Source organism: Nothobranchius furzeri, chromosome 14, assembly GCF_043380555.1.
Source record: "Nothobranchius furzeri strain GRZ-AD chromosome 14, NfurGRZ-RIMD1, whole genome shotgun sequence".
Lineage (NCBI taxonomy): Eukaryota > Metazoa > Chordata > Actinopteri > Cyprinodontiformes > Nothobranchiidae > Nothobranchius > Nothobranchius furzeri.
The window spans coordinates 47,216,078-47,230,852 of NC_091754.1; the positions used below are offsets into that span (position 1 = coordinate 47,216,078).

Genomic DNA, 14,775 nt, shown 5'->3' on the forward strand with positions numbered 1-14,775 from the left:
GTTACTCCAATACTTAAAAAACCTGGTTCGGACCCTAACATTTTTACTAATCTCCGCCCCATCTCCAACCTACCCTTTGTCTCCAAAGTTTTAGAAAAAATAGTCGCTACCCAGCTCCACACCCATCTGACACAAAACTCCTATGAACCCTTCCAGTCCGGTTTCCGCCCACTTCACAGCACAGAAACAGCCCTCCTCAAAACAACTAACGATCTCCTCATTGCTGCTGATTCCGGTCTACTATCCATCCTGGTCCTCCTTGATCTGAGTGCGGCCTTTGACACAATATCTCATTCCATTGTCCTCCATAGGTTATCTTCCATCGGCATTGCTAACATCCCACTTCAGTGGTTTCAGTCCTACCTATCAGGTCGCACTCAGTTCATTACTATCAAATCCTCGCGCTCACAGCCCTCTTCTGTCTCTTGTGGCGTGCCCCAGGGCTCTGTCCTGAGGCCCCTCCTTTTCATTATATAAATCCTTCCCCTTGGCAATATTTTCTGCAGATTCAATATTCATTTTCACTGCTTCGCGGATGACACCCAGCTCTATTTGTCCAGTAAGCCAAATTCTGCACTTCCTCCCTCCTCACCTGCCTTCAAGAAATAAAATCCTGGTTCAGTTCGAACTTCCTGAAATTAAATACAGACAAAACAGAACTTTTTTTGGTTGGTACCAAGAATACCCTCTCAAAATTTGACAGTTTCTCTCTCACAGTTGGTAATACTTCAGTTTACCCTCTCCCCAGGTCAAGAGTCTGGGTGTCATCCTAGACAGCACACTATGCTTCCAATCTCATATCAATAGCATCACACGGTCAGCTTATTTCCATCTTCGTAACATTAATCGTCTTCGCCCCTCCCTTGATGTCCACTCTACTTCTATTCTTGTCCATAGTCTGGTTACATCACGTATCGATTATTGCAACTCTCTTCTCTCAGGTCTCCCTCAGAAAACCCTCTGTGAGCTCCAGTTGGTTCAGAATGCAGCAGCACGCATCGTCACTAAAACTCCCATCCCTCACCCCCGTCCTCAAACAACTCCATTGGCTACCAGTGCATACCAGGATTAACTTCAAGATTCTCCTTCTCACCTTCAAGGCCATCCATAACGTCGCCCCTCACTACCTCACAGATCTCGTTCACATCGTCCCCTTGTCCCATTCCCTCAGGTCTTCCTCCTCCATTCATCTCTCTGTGTCCTTCTTTCATCTCAGCACCATGGGGAGTAGAGCCTTCAGCTGCACCGGACCCAAACTCTGAAACTCCCTTCCCCCTCTCATCAAGAACATTAACTCATTCACAGAATTAAAAAAACAACTCAAAACTCACCTCTTCAAAACCACATATCAGCTTTGAATTTTAGAGTGCCTTGTTTGTTGATGTTGATGTTTACTTACTGAATGATTTGTGTTTTTATTCTGTACAGTGTCCTTGAGTGACCAGGAAGGTGCTTTTTGTTTAAATAAAATGTATTATTATTATTATTATTATTATTATTATTATTATTATTATTATTATTATATAGATGTAAAGGTGATGTGGATGTGGAGGTGACATAGATGTGGAGGTAATATAGATGTGGAGGTGATATAGATGTGGAGGCGATATAGATGTGGAGGTGACATACTGTAGATGTGGAGGTGATGTAGATATGGAGGTGACATAGATGTGGAGGTGACGTAGATGTGGAGGTGACGTAGATGTGGAGGTGATATAGATATTGAGGCAACATAGATGTAGATGTGACAAAGATGTAGAGGTGATGTGGAAGTGATATAGATGTGGAGGTGACATACTGTAGATGTGGAGGTGATGTAGATATTGAGGTGACATAGATGTGGAGGTGACGTAGATGTGGAGGTGATATAGATAGGGAGGTGACATAGATGTGGAGGTGATATAGATGTGGAGGTGATATAGATAGGGAGGTGACATAGATGTGGAGGTGATATAGATATTGAGGCAACATAGATGTAGATGTGACAAAGATGTAGAGGCGATGTGGAGGTGACATAGATGTGGAGGTAACATAGATGTGGAGGTGATGTAGATGTGGAGGTGACAGAGATGTGGAGGTGACACAGATGTGGAGGTGCTGTAGATGTGGAGGTGACACAGATTTGGAGGTGATGTAGATGTGGAGGTGACAGAGATGTGGAGGTGATGTAGATGTGGAGGTGACAGATGTGGAGGTGACAGATGTGGAGGTGATGTAGATGTGGAGGTGACAGAGATGTGGAGGTTATATAGATGTGGAGGTGATGTAGATGTGGAGGTGACACAGATGTGGAGGTGATGTAGATGTGGAGGTGACACAGATGTGGAGGTGATGTAGATGTGGAGATGACAGAGATGTGGAGGTGGCACAGATGTGGAGGTGATGTAGATGTAGAGGTGACAGAGATGTGGAGGTGATGTAGATGTGGAGGTGACACAGATGTGGAGGTGATGTAGATGTAGAGGTGACACAGATTTGGAGGTGATGTAGATGTGGAGGTGACAGATGTGGAGGTGATGTAGATGTGGAGGTGACAGAGATGTGGAGGTGATATAGATGTGGAGGTGATGTAGATGTAGAGGTGACAGAGATGTGGAGGTGATGTAGATGTGGAGGTGACAGAGATGTGGAGGTGATGTAGATGTGGAGGTGACACAGATGTGGAGGTGATGTAGATGTGGAGATGACAGAGATGTGGAGGTGGCACAGATGTGGAGGTGATGTAGATGTAGAGGTGACAGAGATGTGGAGGTGATGTAGATGTGGAGGTGACACAGATGTGGAGGTGATGTAGATGTAGAGGTGACAGAGATGTGGAGGTGATGTAGATGTGGAGGTGACACAGATTTGGAGGTGATGTAGATGTGGAGGTGACAGAGATGTGGAGGTGATATAGATGTGGAGGTGATGTAGATGTAGAGGTGATGTAGATGTAGAGGTGATGTAGATGTGGAGGTGACACAGATGTGGAGGTGATGTAGATGTGGAGATGACAGAGATGTGGAGGTGACACAGATGTGGAGGTGATGTAGATGTGGAGGTGACATAGATGTGGAGGTGATGTAGATGTGGAGGTGACATAGATGTGGAGGTGATGTAGATGTGGAGGTGACATAGATGTGGAGGTGATATAGATGTGAAGGTGACAGATGTGGGGCTGACATCGATGTGGAGGTGATGTAGATGTGGAGGTGATGTAGATGTGGAGGTGACATTGACGTGGAGGTGACATAGATATTGAGGCAACATAGATGTAAAGGTGATGTGGATGTGGGGGTGGCACAGATGTGCAGGTGACATAGATGTGGAGGTGACATAGATGTAAAGTTGATGTGGATGTGGAGGTGACAGATGTGGAGGTGACATAGATGTGGAGGTGACATATATGTACGTGGAAGCGGTGGCAACAGGAACCAGCTGATGTACCTTAATGTGCTCCTGGAGCTGGGCCTCATGCTGGCGGGAGAGCTGCTCATGCTGCCGCTGGAACTCAGCGATGAGGATCTGTCTCTGGATTTGCTGCTTCTGCTTCAGGGTCAGAAGCTCCTGCTGCAGCTGCTGCTCGCGCACGGAGGCCGCCACTACGCCACCGCCACCGGGCGAGTGCTGAGCAGGAGGGGAGTGCGAGCTCACTTGCTGCTGGTTATGGTCCACACGCAGATCCATGGGGATGGCTGCAGGGGGGAGACGCAAGGGCAGCGCCGAGTTGATGTCCACTAAAGGGACAGAGAGGAGGACACGGAGACAAGGGTTATGGGTGGATTTTCAGTTAAGGTAGAAATATTCAGCAAGTAGGAAGAAGTTAGAGTAAACGGGATCACAGGAAGTTTTTATCTTCTGGTTTTTATTTTTATTTTTTTACATTAGAATCAAATAAAGTAGAACAGTGATTTATCATAGAAAACAAGAATAAAACTAAAAACATCAAACTCTACTGAATTACTGCTTCCTGGTCATTTTACAGAATTTATTTCTTTATTTATTTAAATAAAAGATCCCATCTAACTTTTATTTCATTATGTAAACAGACTAAAGGTCTGTTTTGTTGTCATTTATCAGTTTAAGGCAACACCTAAAAACATACAACTAACAAAATTAAGTATATGTAATGTATTATTGTCTGGCCTAAAGCTACACAAAGTCTGAATTTTAATATAAAACCTGCTATAAACAAAATAAGAAAGCTTGACCAATAAACTCCTACATCGCAGATTGAAGTGTGTGGATTCTTATTTTGTTTATTCCACTTTTTGATCCAGCACCTTCTACTCTAATATAAAACCTGCTAAAAGCATCAAATCTTGTCTTTTACTTTTCATCCTTATAATTTTCTTCTTTCTCTAGACATTAATCACTATTATTACTAAACATTAAAAGCAAAGTTTGATGTATTCTAATAAAACAAGTTAAACACAGGGCCAGGCTGTTGATGGGGAAAATAACTCCAACAATATTGAAACAGTTTTCCCTCTTCTCTTCGGCCTCCACCTCCTAACTGGCCGAGGGCGTTCCCGTCATCCCGTTTGTGTCGGATTTATTGTGTCCGCTGTGTTTTTGATGTTGCAGCGGCAGTAAATGTGAGCTCCATAGTGCAGCCCGACTAGATAACTACGGTTAGAATATTATGGGTTTACTGATTAGCTGGGAGTTTGTCAGCCTCCCGCGTCACCGTGGGAACGTTTTAACCACAACAATGAGTTACGGTCTTCCCGGTTCAGCCTTGATCTGTTATTAATTTGATAAATAAAAGACTTGTAATGGCTTCAACACTTCGTGTGGCTGGATTTATTAATCATCCATCATTTAGAGAAGAGATACTTTGGCTGTTTGGGATCGTTTTGGAGTAGAACGTTTAAAACGAGCTAGCAGCTACTTAGAGGAAAACAGAAACTAAAGTTTATCGTTTTTAATCAGCTCTTAAATTTCACAACAGGTCATTCAAACACATTTTGACCCAGTCATCAATTATGGATGTTTCTGCAGAGATTTTCCCTAAATCCCTGCAGCATTTCAATCCCAGATGCACCAAAGCGTGACATTTTGTAGATCGTCGTCGTCGTCGTCTTCCTCCGCTTATCCGGGTCCGGGTCGCGGGGGCAGCATCCCAACTAGGGAGCTCCAGGAAGTCCTCTCCCCAGCCTTGTCCACCAGCTCCTCCGGCAGGACCCCAAAGCGTTCCCGGACCAGATTGGAGATGTAACCTCTCCAACGTGTCCTGGGTCGACCCGGGGGCCTTCTGCCGGCAGGACATGCCCGAAACACCTCCCCGGGGAGGCGTCCAGGAGGCATCCTGACCAGATGCCCAAACCACCTCAACTGGCTCCTTTCGATCCGGAGGAGCAGCAGTTCTACTCCGAGTCCCTCCCGATTGTCCGAGCTCCTCACCCTATCTCTAAGGCTGAGCCCGGCCACCCTACGGAGGAAACTCATTTCGGCCGCTTGTATCCGCGATCTCGTTCTTTCGGTCATTACCCAAAGCTCATGACCATAGGTGAGGATTGGGACGTAGATCGACCGGTAAATCGAGAGCCTGGCTTTCTGGCTCAGCTCCCTCTTCCCCACGACAGATCAGCTCAGCGTCCGCATCACTGCAGACGCCGAACCAATCCGCCTGTCGATCTCCCGATCCCTCCTACCCTCACTCGTGAACAAGACCCCGAGATACTTAAACTCCTCCACTTGAGGTAGGACCTCTCCCCCGACCCGGAGGTGGCAAGCCACCATTTTCCGGTGCTGATCCTCATCCCAGCCGCTTCACATTCGGCCGCGAACCTACCCAGCAAGAGCTGAAGGTCAGAGCTGGATGAAGCTAGGAGGACCACATCATCCGCAAAAAGCAGAGACGAGATTCTCCTGCCACCAAACTCGACACACTCCACACCACGGCTGCGTCTAGAAATTCTGTCCATAAAAGTGATGAACAGAACCGGTGACAAAGGGCAGCCCTGGCGGAGTCCAACCCTCACTGGGAACAGGCCCGACTTACTACCGGCTATGCGGACCAAACTCACGCTCCTCTGGTAAAGGGACTGAATGGCCCTTAACAGAAAGCCACCCACCCCATACTCCTGTAGCGTCCCCCACAGGGTGCCCCTGGGGACACGGTCATAAGCCTTCTCCAAATCAACAAAGCACATGTGGATTGGTTGGGCAAACTCCCATGCCCCCTCCATCACCCTTGCAAGGGTATAGAGCTGGTCCACAGTTCCACGGCCAGGACGAAAACCACATTGCTCCTCCTCTATCTGAGATTCAACTATCGATCGGACCCTCCTCTCCAGTACCTTGGAGTAGACCTTTCCAGGGAGGCTGAGGAGTGTGATCCCCCTATAGTTGGAACACACCCTCAGGTCACCCTTCTTAAAGATGGGGACCACCACCCCGGTCTGCCACTCCCTAGGAACTGCCCCTGATGACCACGCAATGTTGTAGAGACGTGTCAACCATGACAGCCCTACAACATCCATAGCCTTGAGATACCCAGGACGAACCTCATCCGCCCCCGGGGCTCCGCCGCTGTGTAGTTGTTTGACTACATCAGCAACTTCTGCCCCCGAGATCGGACAGTCCATCCCCAGGCCTCCCAGCTCTGGTTCCTCCTCGGAATGCGCATTGGTGGGATTGAGGAGCTCCTCAAAGTATTCCTTCCACCGTCCGACTATAGCCTCAGTTGACGTCAGCAGCTCCCCATCCCCACTGTAAACAGTGTGAGCGAGTTGCTGCCTTCATCTCCTGAGGCGCCGGACAGTTTGCCAGAACCTCTTTGGAGCCGATCGATAGTCTTTCTCCATGGCCTCACCAAACTCCTCCCACGCCCGAGATTTTGCCTCGGCAACTGCCACTGCTGCACCCCGCTTGGCTATCCGGTACCTGTCTGCTGCCTCCGGAGACCCACAGACCAGCCACGCCCTGTAGGCCTCCTTCTTCAGCCTGACGGCTCCCCGAACCTCTGGTGTCCACCAGCGGGTACGGGGGTTGCCACCACGACTGGCACCGGCCACCTTACGACCACAGCTAGCAACAGCCGCCTCGACAATCGCAGAGTGGAACAAGGCCCACTCGGACTCAATGTCCCCCACTGCTCTCGGGACGTGGTCAAAGCTCTGCCGGAGGTGGGAGTTGAAGACCGTCTTGACAGGTTCTTCTGCCAGGCGTTCCCAGCAGACCCTCACTATGCGTTTGGGTCTGCCAGGTCTACGTGGCATGTTCCCTTGCCATCTGATCCAACTCACCACCAGGTGGTGATCAGTTGACAGCTCCGCCCCTCTCTTCACTCGGGTGTCCAAAACATACGGCCGCAGGTCAGATGATACGACTACAAAATCTATCATCGACCTGTGACCTAGGCTGCCCTGGTACCAAGTGTACCGGTGGGCATCCTTATGTTCGAATATGGTGTTCGTTATGGCCAAACTGCGGCTTGCACAGAAGTCCAATAACAAAACACCGCTCGAGTTCAGATTAGGTGGGCCGTTCCTCCCAATCACACCCCTCCAGGTCAAGCTGTCATTGCCCACGTGAGCATTGAAGTCCCCCAGCAGGACAATGGAGTCCCCTGATGGAGCATTATCTAGCACTCGTCCCAGGGACTCCAAAAAGGGTGGGTACTCTGAACTGATATTTGGCCCATAAGCACAAACAACAGTCAGGACCCGTTCCCCGACCCGAAGGCGCAAGGAAGCTACCCTCTTGTCCCCCGGAGTAAACCCCAACACACAGGCAGAGAGTCTCGGGGCTAACAAAAAGCCAACCCCAGCCCTCCGCCTCTCACCCGGAGCAACTCCAGCAAAGTAGAGTGTCCAACCCCTCTCCAGGTCTCGGGTTCCAGAGCCAATGCAATGTGTCGAGGTGAGTCCGACTATATCTAGCCGGTACCGCTCAACCTCTGCCACAAGCTCCGGCTCCTTCCCCGCCAGCGAGGTGACGTTCCATGTCCCAAAAACTAGTTTTCTTGTCCGGGGATTGGACCGCCAAGGCTCCCGCCTCGGTCTGCCACCCGATTCGCATTGCACCGGACCCTTCATGTTCCTCCTGCGGGTGGTGGGTCCACAGTTGGACGAGCCCATGTATCCGGTTCGGGCTGGGCCCGGCCGGGCCCCATGGGCGAAAGCCCGGCCACCAGGCGCTCGCTCACGGGCCCCAACCCCAGGCCTGGCTCCAGGGTGGGACCCCGGTAACCCTCCGGGCCGGGTACTCCGACTCTTCGTTTTAACCGCCATGAAAGATCCTTCGAACCGTTCTTTGTCTCACCCTTCACCTAAGACCAATTTGTCATGGGAGACCCTACCAGGGGCACTAAGTGCCCCAGACAACATAGCTCCTAGGATCATTAGGGCACTCAAACTCCTCCACCACGATAAGGTGACGGTTCATTTTGTAGATGACGGTGATATTTATGCTGCTATATGAAAGCGTGGCACTCTAGATTTTATTAAACACATTTTTGACTGTTGGAAGAGTTTAGAGTGTGGAGCTTTTTTCCAAATCAGCAGAGATTAGGTTTGTCCTTGGGTGAGTTCCGACTAGTCCTTACTCTATTTCTCTGATCTGAGGCTGTTCAGGAAGCTAAAACTGAAGCCACCCCTGAAGTTTATTCACAGAAACACAAACAGTTCATCTTAGGTTACCTGTTTTCACACAAACAACCCGCAAACAGAGGAAGGAGGGACACAAAGTGGAGGTGAGAGGGGAAAACGTAAATTAATACCGCTTCAACACGTTCCTGCAGCAGAACGTTGGTTTTCATCCCAAAACCAATCGGGATTAAAACAACAATGTTCAGTGAGTAAAACGACCCAGAAGAGGATTATTTACGGGGTCTTTCCTTATTTTTATGCACGTTTTCACCAAATTTAGCATAAACGGTTTTATTCTAAGCACCTTTTAAGATTGAAGGATTTGGCTGAAACCAGAATTCAGAAACATGCTAATCTCGTCTCCTGACAGGGAATCAGAGCAATAAATCAAGTAATCAGATTTTAACTGATAAGAAACTCCTTCTGGGTACAGAGAATTCCTCAAAGGCATTATCTATATTTAGCTTTTATTTCCTGATCCCTACAGTGGAACCTTTGGTCTCAGTACAAGCTGATAAGGAATCCTCTGATGGGAATAAAAATGCCTCCAGAGCAGGTCGTCAATTAACGTGAAGACCAGCAGATCTCCACATGGACCGTGGTGACCCCAAACCACCGCACAGGAAACCCACCAATCAGACAGCTTCCTCCCAGTAAATCTCGACCAATAGGAGGTGATAATGAAGCTCCAGGTTTGCGGAGAGTCTGTGAGTGTTACGTTGGATGGTGATAAATCAGCAAACGAAGCAAGGGTGCTAAGCTTCGTGGGAGACGAGGACAACAAGGTGCTTCAGTACAGCGCACCTACAGGTTACCCCCACCCCCCATGTGTTCATTACCAGAACAACAGGCACAACAACAGCCTGCGAGTCCTCTGGGACTGCGGTCATGTGTGGATGACAACAACATGAGTCAGGTGTCGACAAGAGTCCTGCAGTCCACTTGGACTCAGCTAATTAGAAACTAGTTGATCCGTTTCAGCCTGCGGGACACGAGGTTTGACATTTCCGAGTCATGGGAGGCAGTCTTACACTTGTCTTTAAGCCTTCTTGACTTCTTAGGTGTGTTCTTGCGGTGTCGTATTTCTATTCCATGCTGTAGTTCTTTTTTAAAACACAGAACAGTTTTGTTACCCGTTTTCCCGCTACGTTTCGTTTGCGGCTGCAAACTTCCTCAGGCTGATGCGTAGCGGGAAAACGGGTAACAAAACTGTTCTGTGTTTTAAAAAAGAACTACAGCATGCCTTCCTGACTTCCTTCCCTTCAACTCTAAAGATGCTCTCCTGAGGTGACACCAAGTCACTGTCTTTGAAGTAAGAAACAAGTCATTTCATCCATGTCTCAGTAAAGTTAGGGCCCAAACCGTGCAAGACCTGAGTCGTCTCAAAATATACAATTCCTGAGGAGAATACAGCCCCTAAGTAAAGTCGAGTCCCAAGAACAGAACACAAGTCAAGTCACTTCTGAAGACAAGCAAGTTCGAGTCAAGTTCCAAGACCTAGAAGTCACAAGTTGTTTCAAGTTTAGTGACACACATAAACTAGATCAAGTCAAAATCTAAGACATGCAAGACCAGTCAAGTGCTGAGGTAAGAATGTCCCTGGTAACATTGAGACATGCAAGTCCCAGGATGTAGTCATTATTCAAAAGTCAAAGTCAAACTCCTCTGCATGCAAGACTCGAGTCAAGTTGACATGCAAGTCTCAAGTTGAGTCCCTTAACATGGAAGACTGGAGTAAAGTCAAGTCTCATTAAATGCAAGACCTGATGCCAGTCACTTTTAAAGAAACAAAAATATTCTGTATTGAGTCTCAAGTTATTTTAACTCTTACAAGTCTCAAGTTAAACCAAGTCCCAAGACACAAGAGCAGCAAACACCACAGAGACTGATCAGTAAATATTAGTCATGTTGACCATGACATACTAAATATGTTCAGGTATATTATGATGTGTTGTGATACATTCAGTCAGACGATATCAGTGATTCTTTGACTTAATTTAAAGTAGGAAAATTCAATAAACAGTCCAAACTGATACTAACATGTTTAACATGAGATATCTGAACCATAACAGAGGGATTTACATTTCAATGGTGGAAACAAAACCCACTGCACACTGCTGCCAACTAGCGGTCAGTGTTTGAATTGCCCCAAAAGAAAAGAAAATACACAAATGTTTGCATGTGAATTATTCCAAACATTCAATACACAGCTTTTGAATATCGATAAAATATCGCAGGAAAAAATAACACGATATCTTGCCATATCGATATGTTCTTACATCCCTACAACATAGAACAGCATAAAACAACATGAAACAACGTAAAACAACTTAAACCACGTAAAACAACATATAATAGCATAAAACAACATAAACCAAATTTAACAACATAAAACAACGTAAACCAAATATAACATAAAACAACGTAAACCACGTAAAACTACATATAACAGCATAAAACAAAATAAACGACATAACAGTATAAAACTGTGTAAAAAGAAAACAACATAAAACAACATGAAACAACGTAAAACTACGTAAACCACATAAACCAAATATAACAACATAAAACAGTGCAACACATAAAACAACATAAACCATGTAAAACGACATAACAGTATAAAACTGTGTAAAACATTAAGCTACATAAACCATGTAAAACAACATAGAACAGCATAAAACAACGTAAACCAAATATAACAACATAAAACTGTGTAAAAACCATTAAACAATATAAAACAATGGAAATCAGGGGTCGGCAACCCGCGGCTCTGCCATCCATCTGATGAGGCTCTCTGTGCTTGTAAAATAATGACTGGATATTTAAATAAAATGCTTGACATTTTACTGCATACATTTTAAATCTGTAAGCCAATTCTAAATGTAAAGATTGTCTGCGTAAACCTGAACACTTCCAACCCGGTCTTACTGTGAGACCAGGTTGACGCGTCACACTTGTGCGTAATCATAGGTGCTTTCTGAGCTGAAAAGGATACGCGATTCTGGGATTCTCCTCAGACAGGCTCATGGATGCAACGCCACATTGGAGACAGGAACAAGCACAATTCAGCCAAAGTTTCATAATCAGGGAAAATTTTCTAAGTGGCAAGTCTCGTTTCAGTAGGAGGAATCTTCCCACATGCGCTCTGGTTCTGCGACGCACTCTAAGCCCCTCTCCACATCTTCAGCTCGCTGTGCACCTTATGTACGCGCTGACAGTAAGCTGCGCTGAACAGTGTCCAGCTAAGATGTTCAGAAGGAAATCTTTTCTTGAGTGATTTAGCTACATCTGCGATGTGCATAACGAATAAAATGTCAGTTCGTCTGCATGCGTCGGGGTAATTCTTTCTATTCTTTCTCCGTCAAAATAAACGGCCAAATACAGGAACTGTCCGGTCAACACAAGCCCTGCTTTTAACTGTTCTGTTTTCTTGTGAAAATTGTTGCAAATTTAACTTGATTAACACCAGAGCCAGGCGCACTACACCGTTATCTCTGTCACTGTAAATGAGGGAAAAACAAATTGATCGGATCCTTTTCTGACCTTCCCCACCTACAAAGTTTAATTACAACAATCCAAGGAGACAGAGCCTGGATTTGTATTCTGAACAGTCTAAACATGTTTTAAAAAGAAACGTATGACAAAAGGGGCACCTGCTCAGTAAAACCACCAACAGGGTGAAAAATATCAAAATATTGTAGCCAGAGACGGGCTACAACTTCTGGATCCACATTATATAAATCGTTTTATTGATTATCTTCTTATGAAAGATAACTTTGACGTACACGAGCGACCGGTACTGGCTGCTATCACCTGATGTGATTGGTTAAAGCAGCTTTCTGCTGTCTGAGGGTAGGCCCCACCCACAACGCCGCGGCTGCTGTGGATCCCAGTGTTTTCTTTACTGTGGGAAACGGATAATAATGGCTCTTTGATGGGAACAGGTTGACCACCCCTGATGTAAACCAACGTAAACCACGTAAAACAACATATAACAACATAAAACAGTGTAAAACGTAAAACACAAAACAACGTAAACCACGTAAAACAACAAATAACAGTCGTTGTCGTCTTCCTCCGCTTATCCGGGTCCGGGTCACGGGGGCAGCATCCCAACTAGGGAGCTCCAGACTGTCCTCTCCCCGGCCTTCTCCACCAGCTCCTCCGGCAGGACCCCAAGGCGTTCCCAGACCAGATTGGAGATGTAACCTCTCCAACGTGTCCTGGGTCGACCCGGGGGCCTCCTGCCGGCAGGACATGCCCGAAACACCTCCCCGGGGAGGCGTCCAGGAGGCATCCTGACCAGATGCCCAAACCACCTCAACTGGCTCCTTTCGATCCGGGGGAGCAGCGGTTCTACTCCGAGTCCCTCCCGAATATCCAAGCTCCTCACCCTATCTCTAAGGCTGAGCCCGGCCACCCTACGGAGGAAACTCATTTTGGCCGCTTGTATCCGCGATCTCGTTCTTTTGGTCATTACCCAAAGCTCATGACCATAGGTGAGGATTGGGACGTAGATCGACCGGTAAATCGAGAGTCTGGCTTTCTGGCTCAGCTCCTTCTTCACCACGACATATCGGCTCAGCGTCCGCATCACTGCAGACGCTGAACCAATCCACCTGTCGATCTCCCGATCCATCCTACCCTCACTCGTGAACAAGATCCCGAGATACTTAAACTCCTCCACTTGAGGTAGGACCTCTCCCCCGACCCGGAGTTGGCAAGCCACCATTTTTCAGTCAAGTACCATGATCTCAGATTTGGAGGTGCTGATCCTCCTCATATAACAGTATAAAACAACATAAAACTATGTAAACCACGTAAAACAACATATAACAACATAAAACAATGTAAACCAACGTAAAACTACATATAACAGCATAAAACAAAGTAAACGACATATAACAACATAAAACAACGTAAACCACGTAAAATACATATAAAAGCATAAAACAAAGTAAACCAAACATAACAACATAAAATAGTGTAAAATATAAAACAACATAAAAAAACATAAAACGACGTAAACAACATAAAACAACGTAAACGGCATATAACAACAAAGCAAGGTAAAACACGTATAACTAAAAACAACGGAAACCACATATAACAGCAAAGCAAGGTAAACCATGTATAACTAAATAAAACAACGTCAACCACATATAACAGCAAAATGGTAAACCACTTATAACTAAATAAAACTACGTAAACCACATATAACAACAGCAGGGTAAACCATGTATAACTGCATAAAACAATGTAAACCAAATATAACAACATAAAACAATGTAAACCACATAACAGCACAAAACAACGTAAACCAAATACAACAACATAAAACAATGTAAACTACATAAAACTAAATAAAACAACATAAACTACATATAACAACAAAGCAAGGTAAACCACATATAACAAAATAAAACAATGTAAACCACATATAACAACATAGCAAGGTAAACCACATATAACAAAATAAAACTTCGTAAACTACATATAACTGCATAAAACAATGTAAACCAAATATAACAACATAAAACAACGTAAACCAAATACAACAAAATAAAACAACGTAAACTACATAAAACTAAATAAAACAGCGTAAACAACGTATAACAACAAAGCAAGGTAAAGCACGTATAACTAAATAAAACAACGTAAACCACATATAACAACAAAGCAAGGTAAACCACATTTAACAAAATAAAACAACGTAAACCACATATAACATCATAGCAAGGTAAACCAAGTATAACAAAATAAAACAACGTAGACTACATATAACTGCATAAAACAATGTAAACCAAATCTAACAACATAAAACAACGTAAACCACACATAACAGCACAAAACACCGTGAACCAAATATAACAGCGGTTCCCAAACTTATTTAGCCACGCACCCCCTTCTATGTCCCAACCATGTCGACGCATCCCCCAGCCCCCACATCAGGGCAAGACTACATATATATATATACCGTAATTACCCGAATATAGGACGAGGTTTTTTTTATATTAACAATTATGCAAAAGGGGGGGTCGTCTTATAATCGCCGACTAAGCAGAGGTCGTGGTGAGGTCATTGAACTAAAGAAGAAAAATGGCGGGGAGGAATCTGGAGTTAAGCGGATCTAAAACTAGGCAAGTTAACCAACAGCTGCGGCAGAGTTACGACGCAAACTTCAAAATGATGGTTGTCA

The 14,775-nt window shown here is 45.5% G+C and overlaps 1 protein-coding gene across 1 annotated transcript in view; it reads right to left on the reverse strand.

Annotated features, from left to right (window-relative positions):
- The window catches only part of LOC107380874 (histone deacetylase 4), a 70,926-nt gene that overhangs the window by 39,231 nt on the left and 16,920 nt on the right, over nucleotides 1-14,775 (reverse strand). Inside the window, exon 2 of the mRNA XM_015952259.3 lies at nucleotides 3,427-3,716. Coding sequence (XP_015807745.1) covers nucleotides 3,427-3,716 — 290 coding nt within the window. The remainder of the gene's footprint in view (nucleotides 1-3,426; nucleotides 3,717-14,775) is intronic.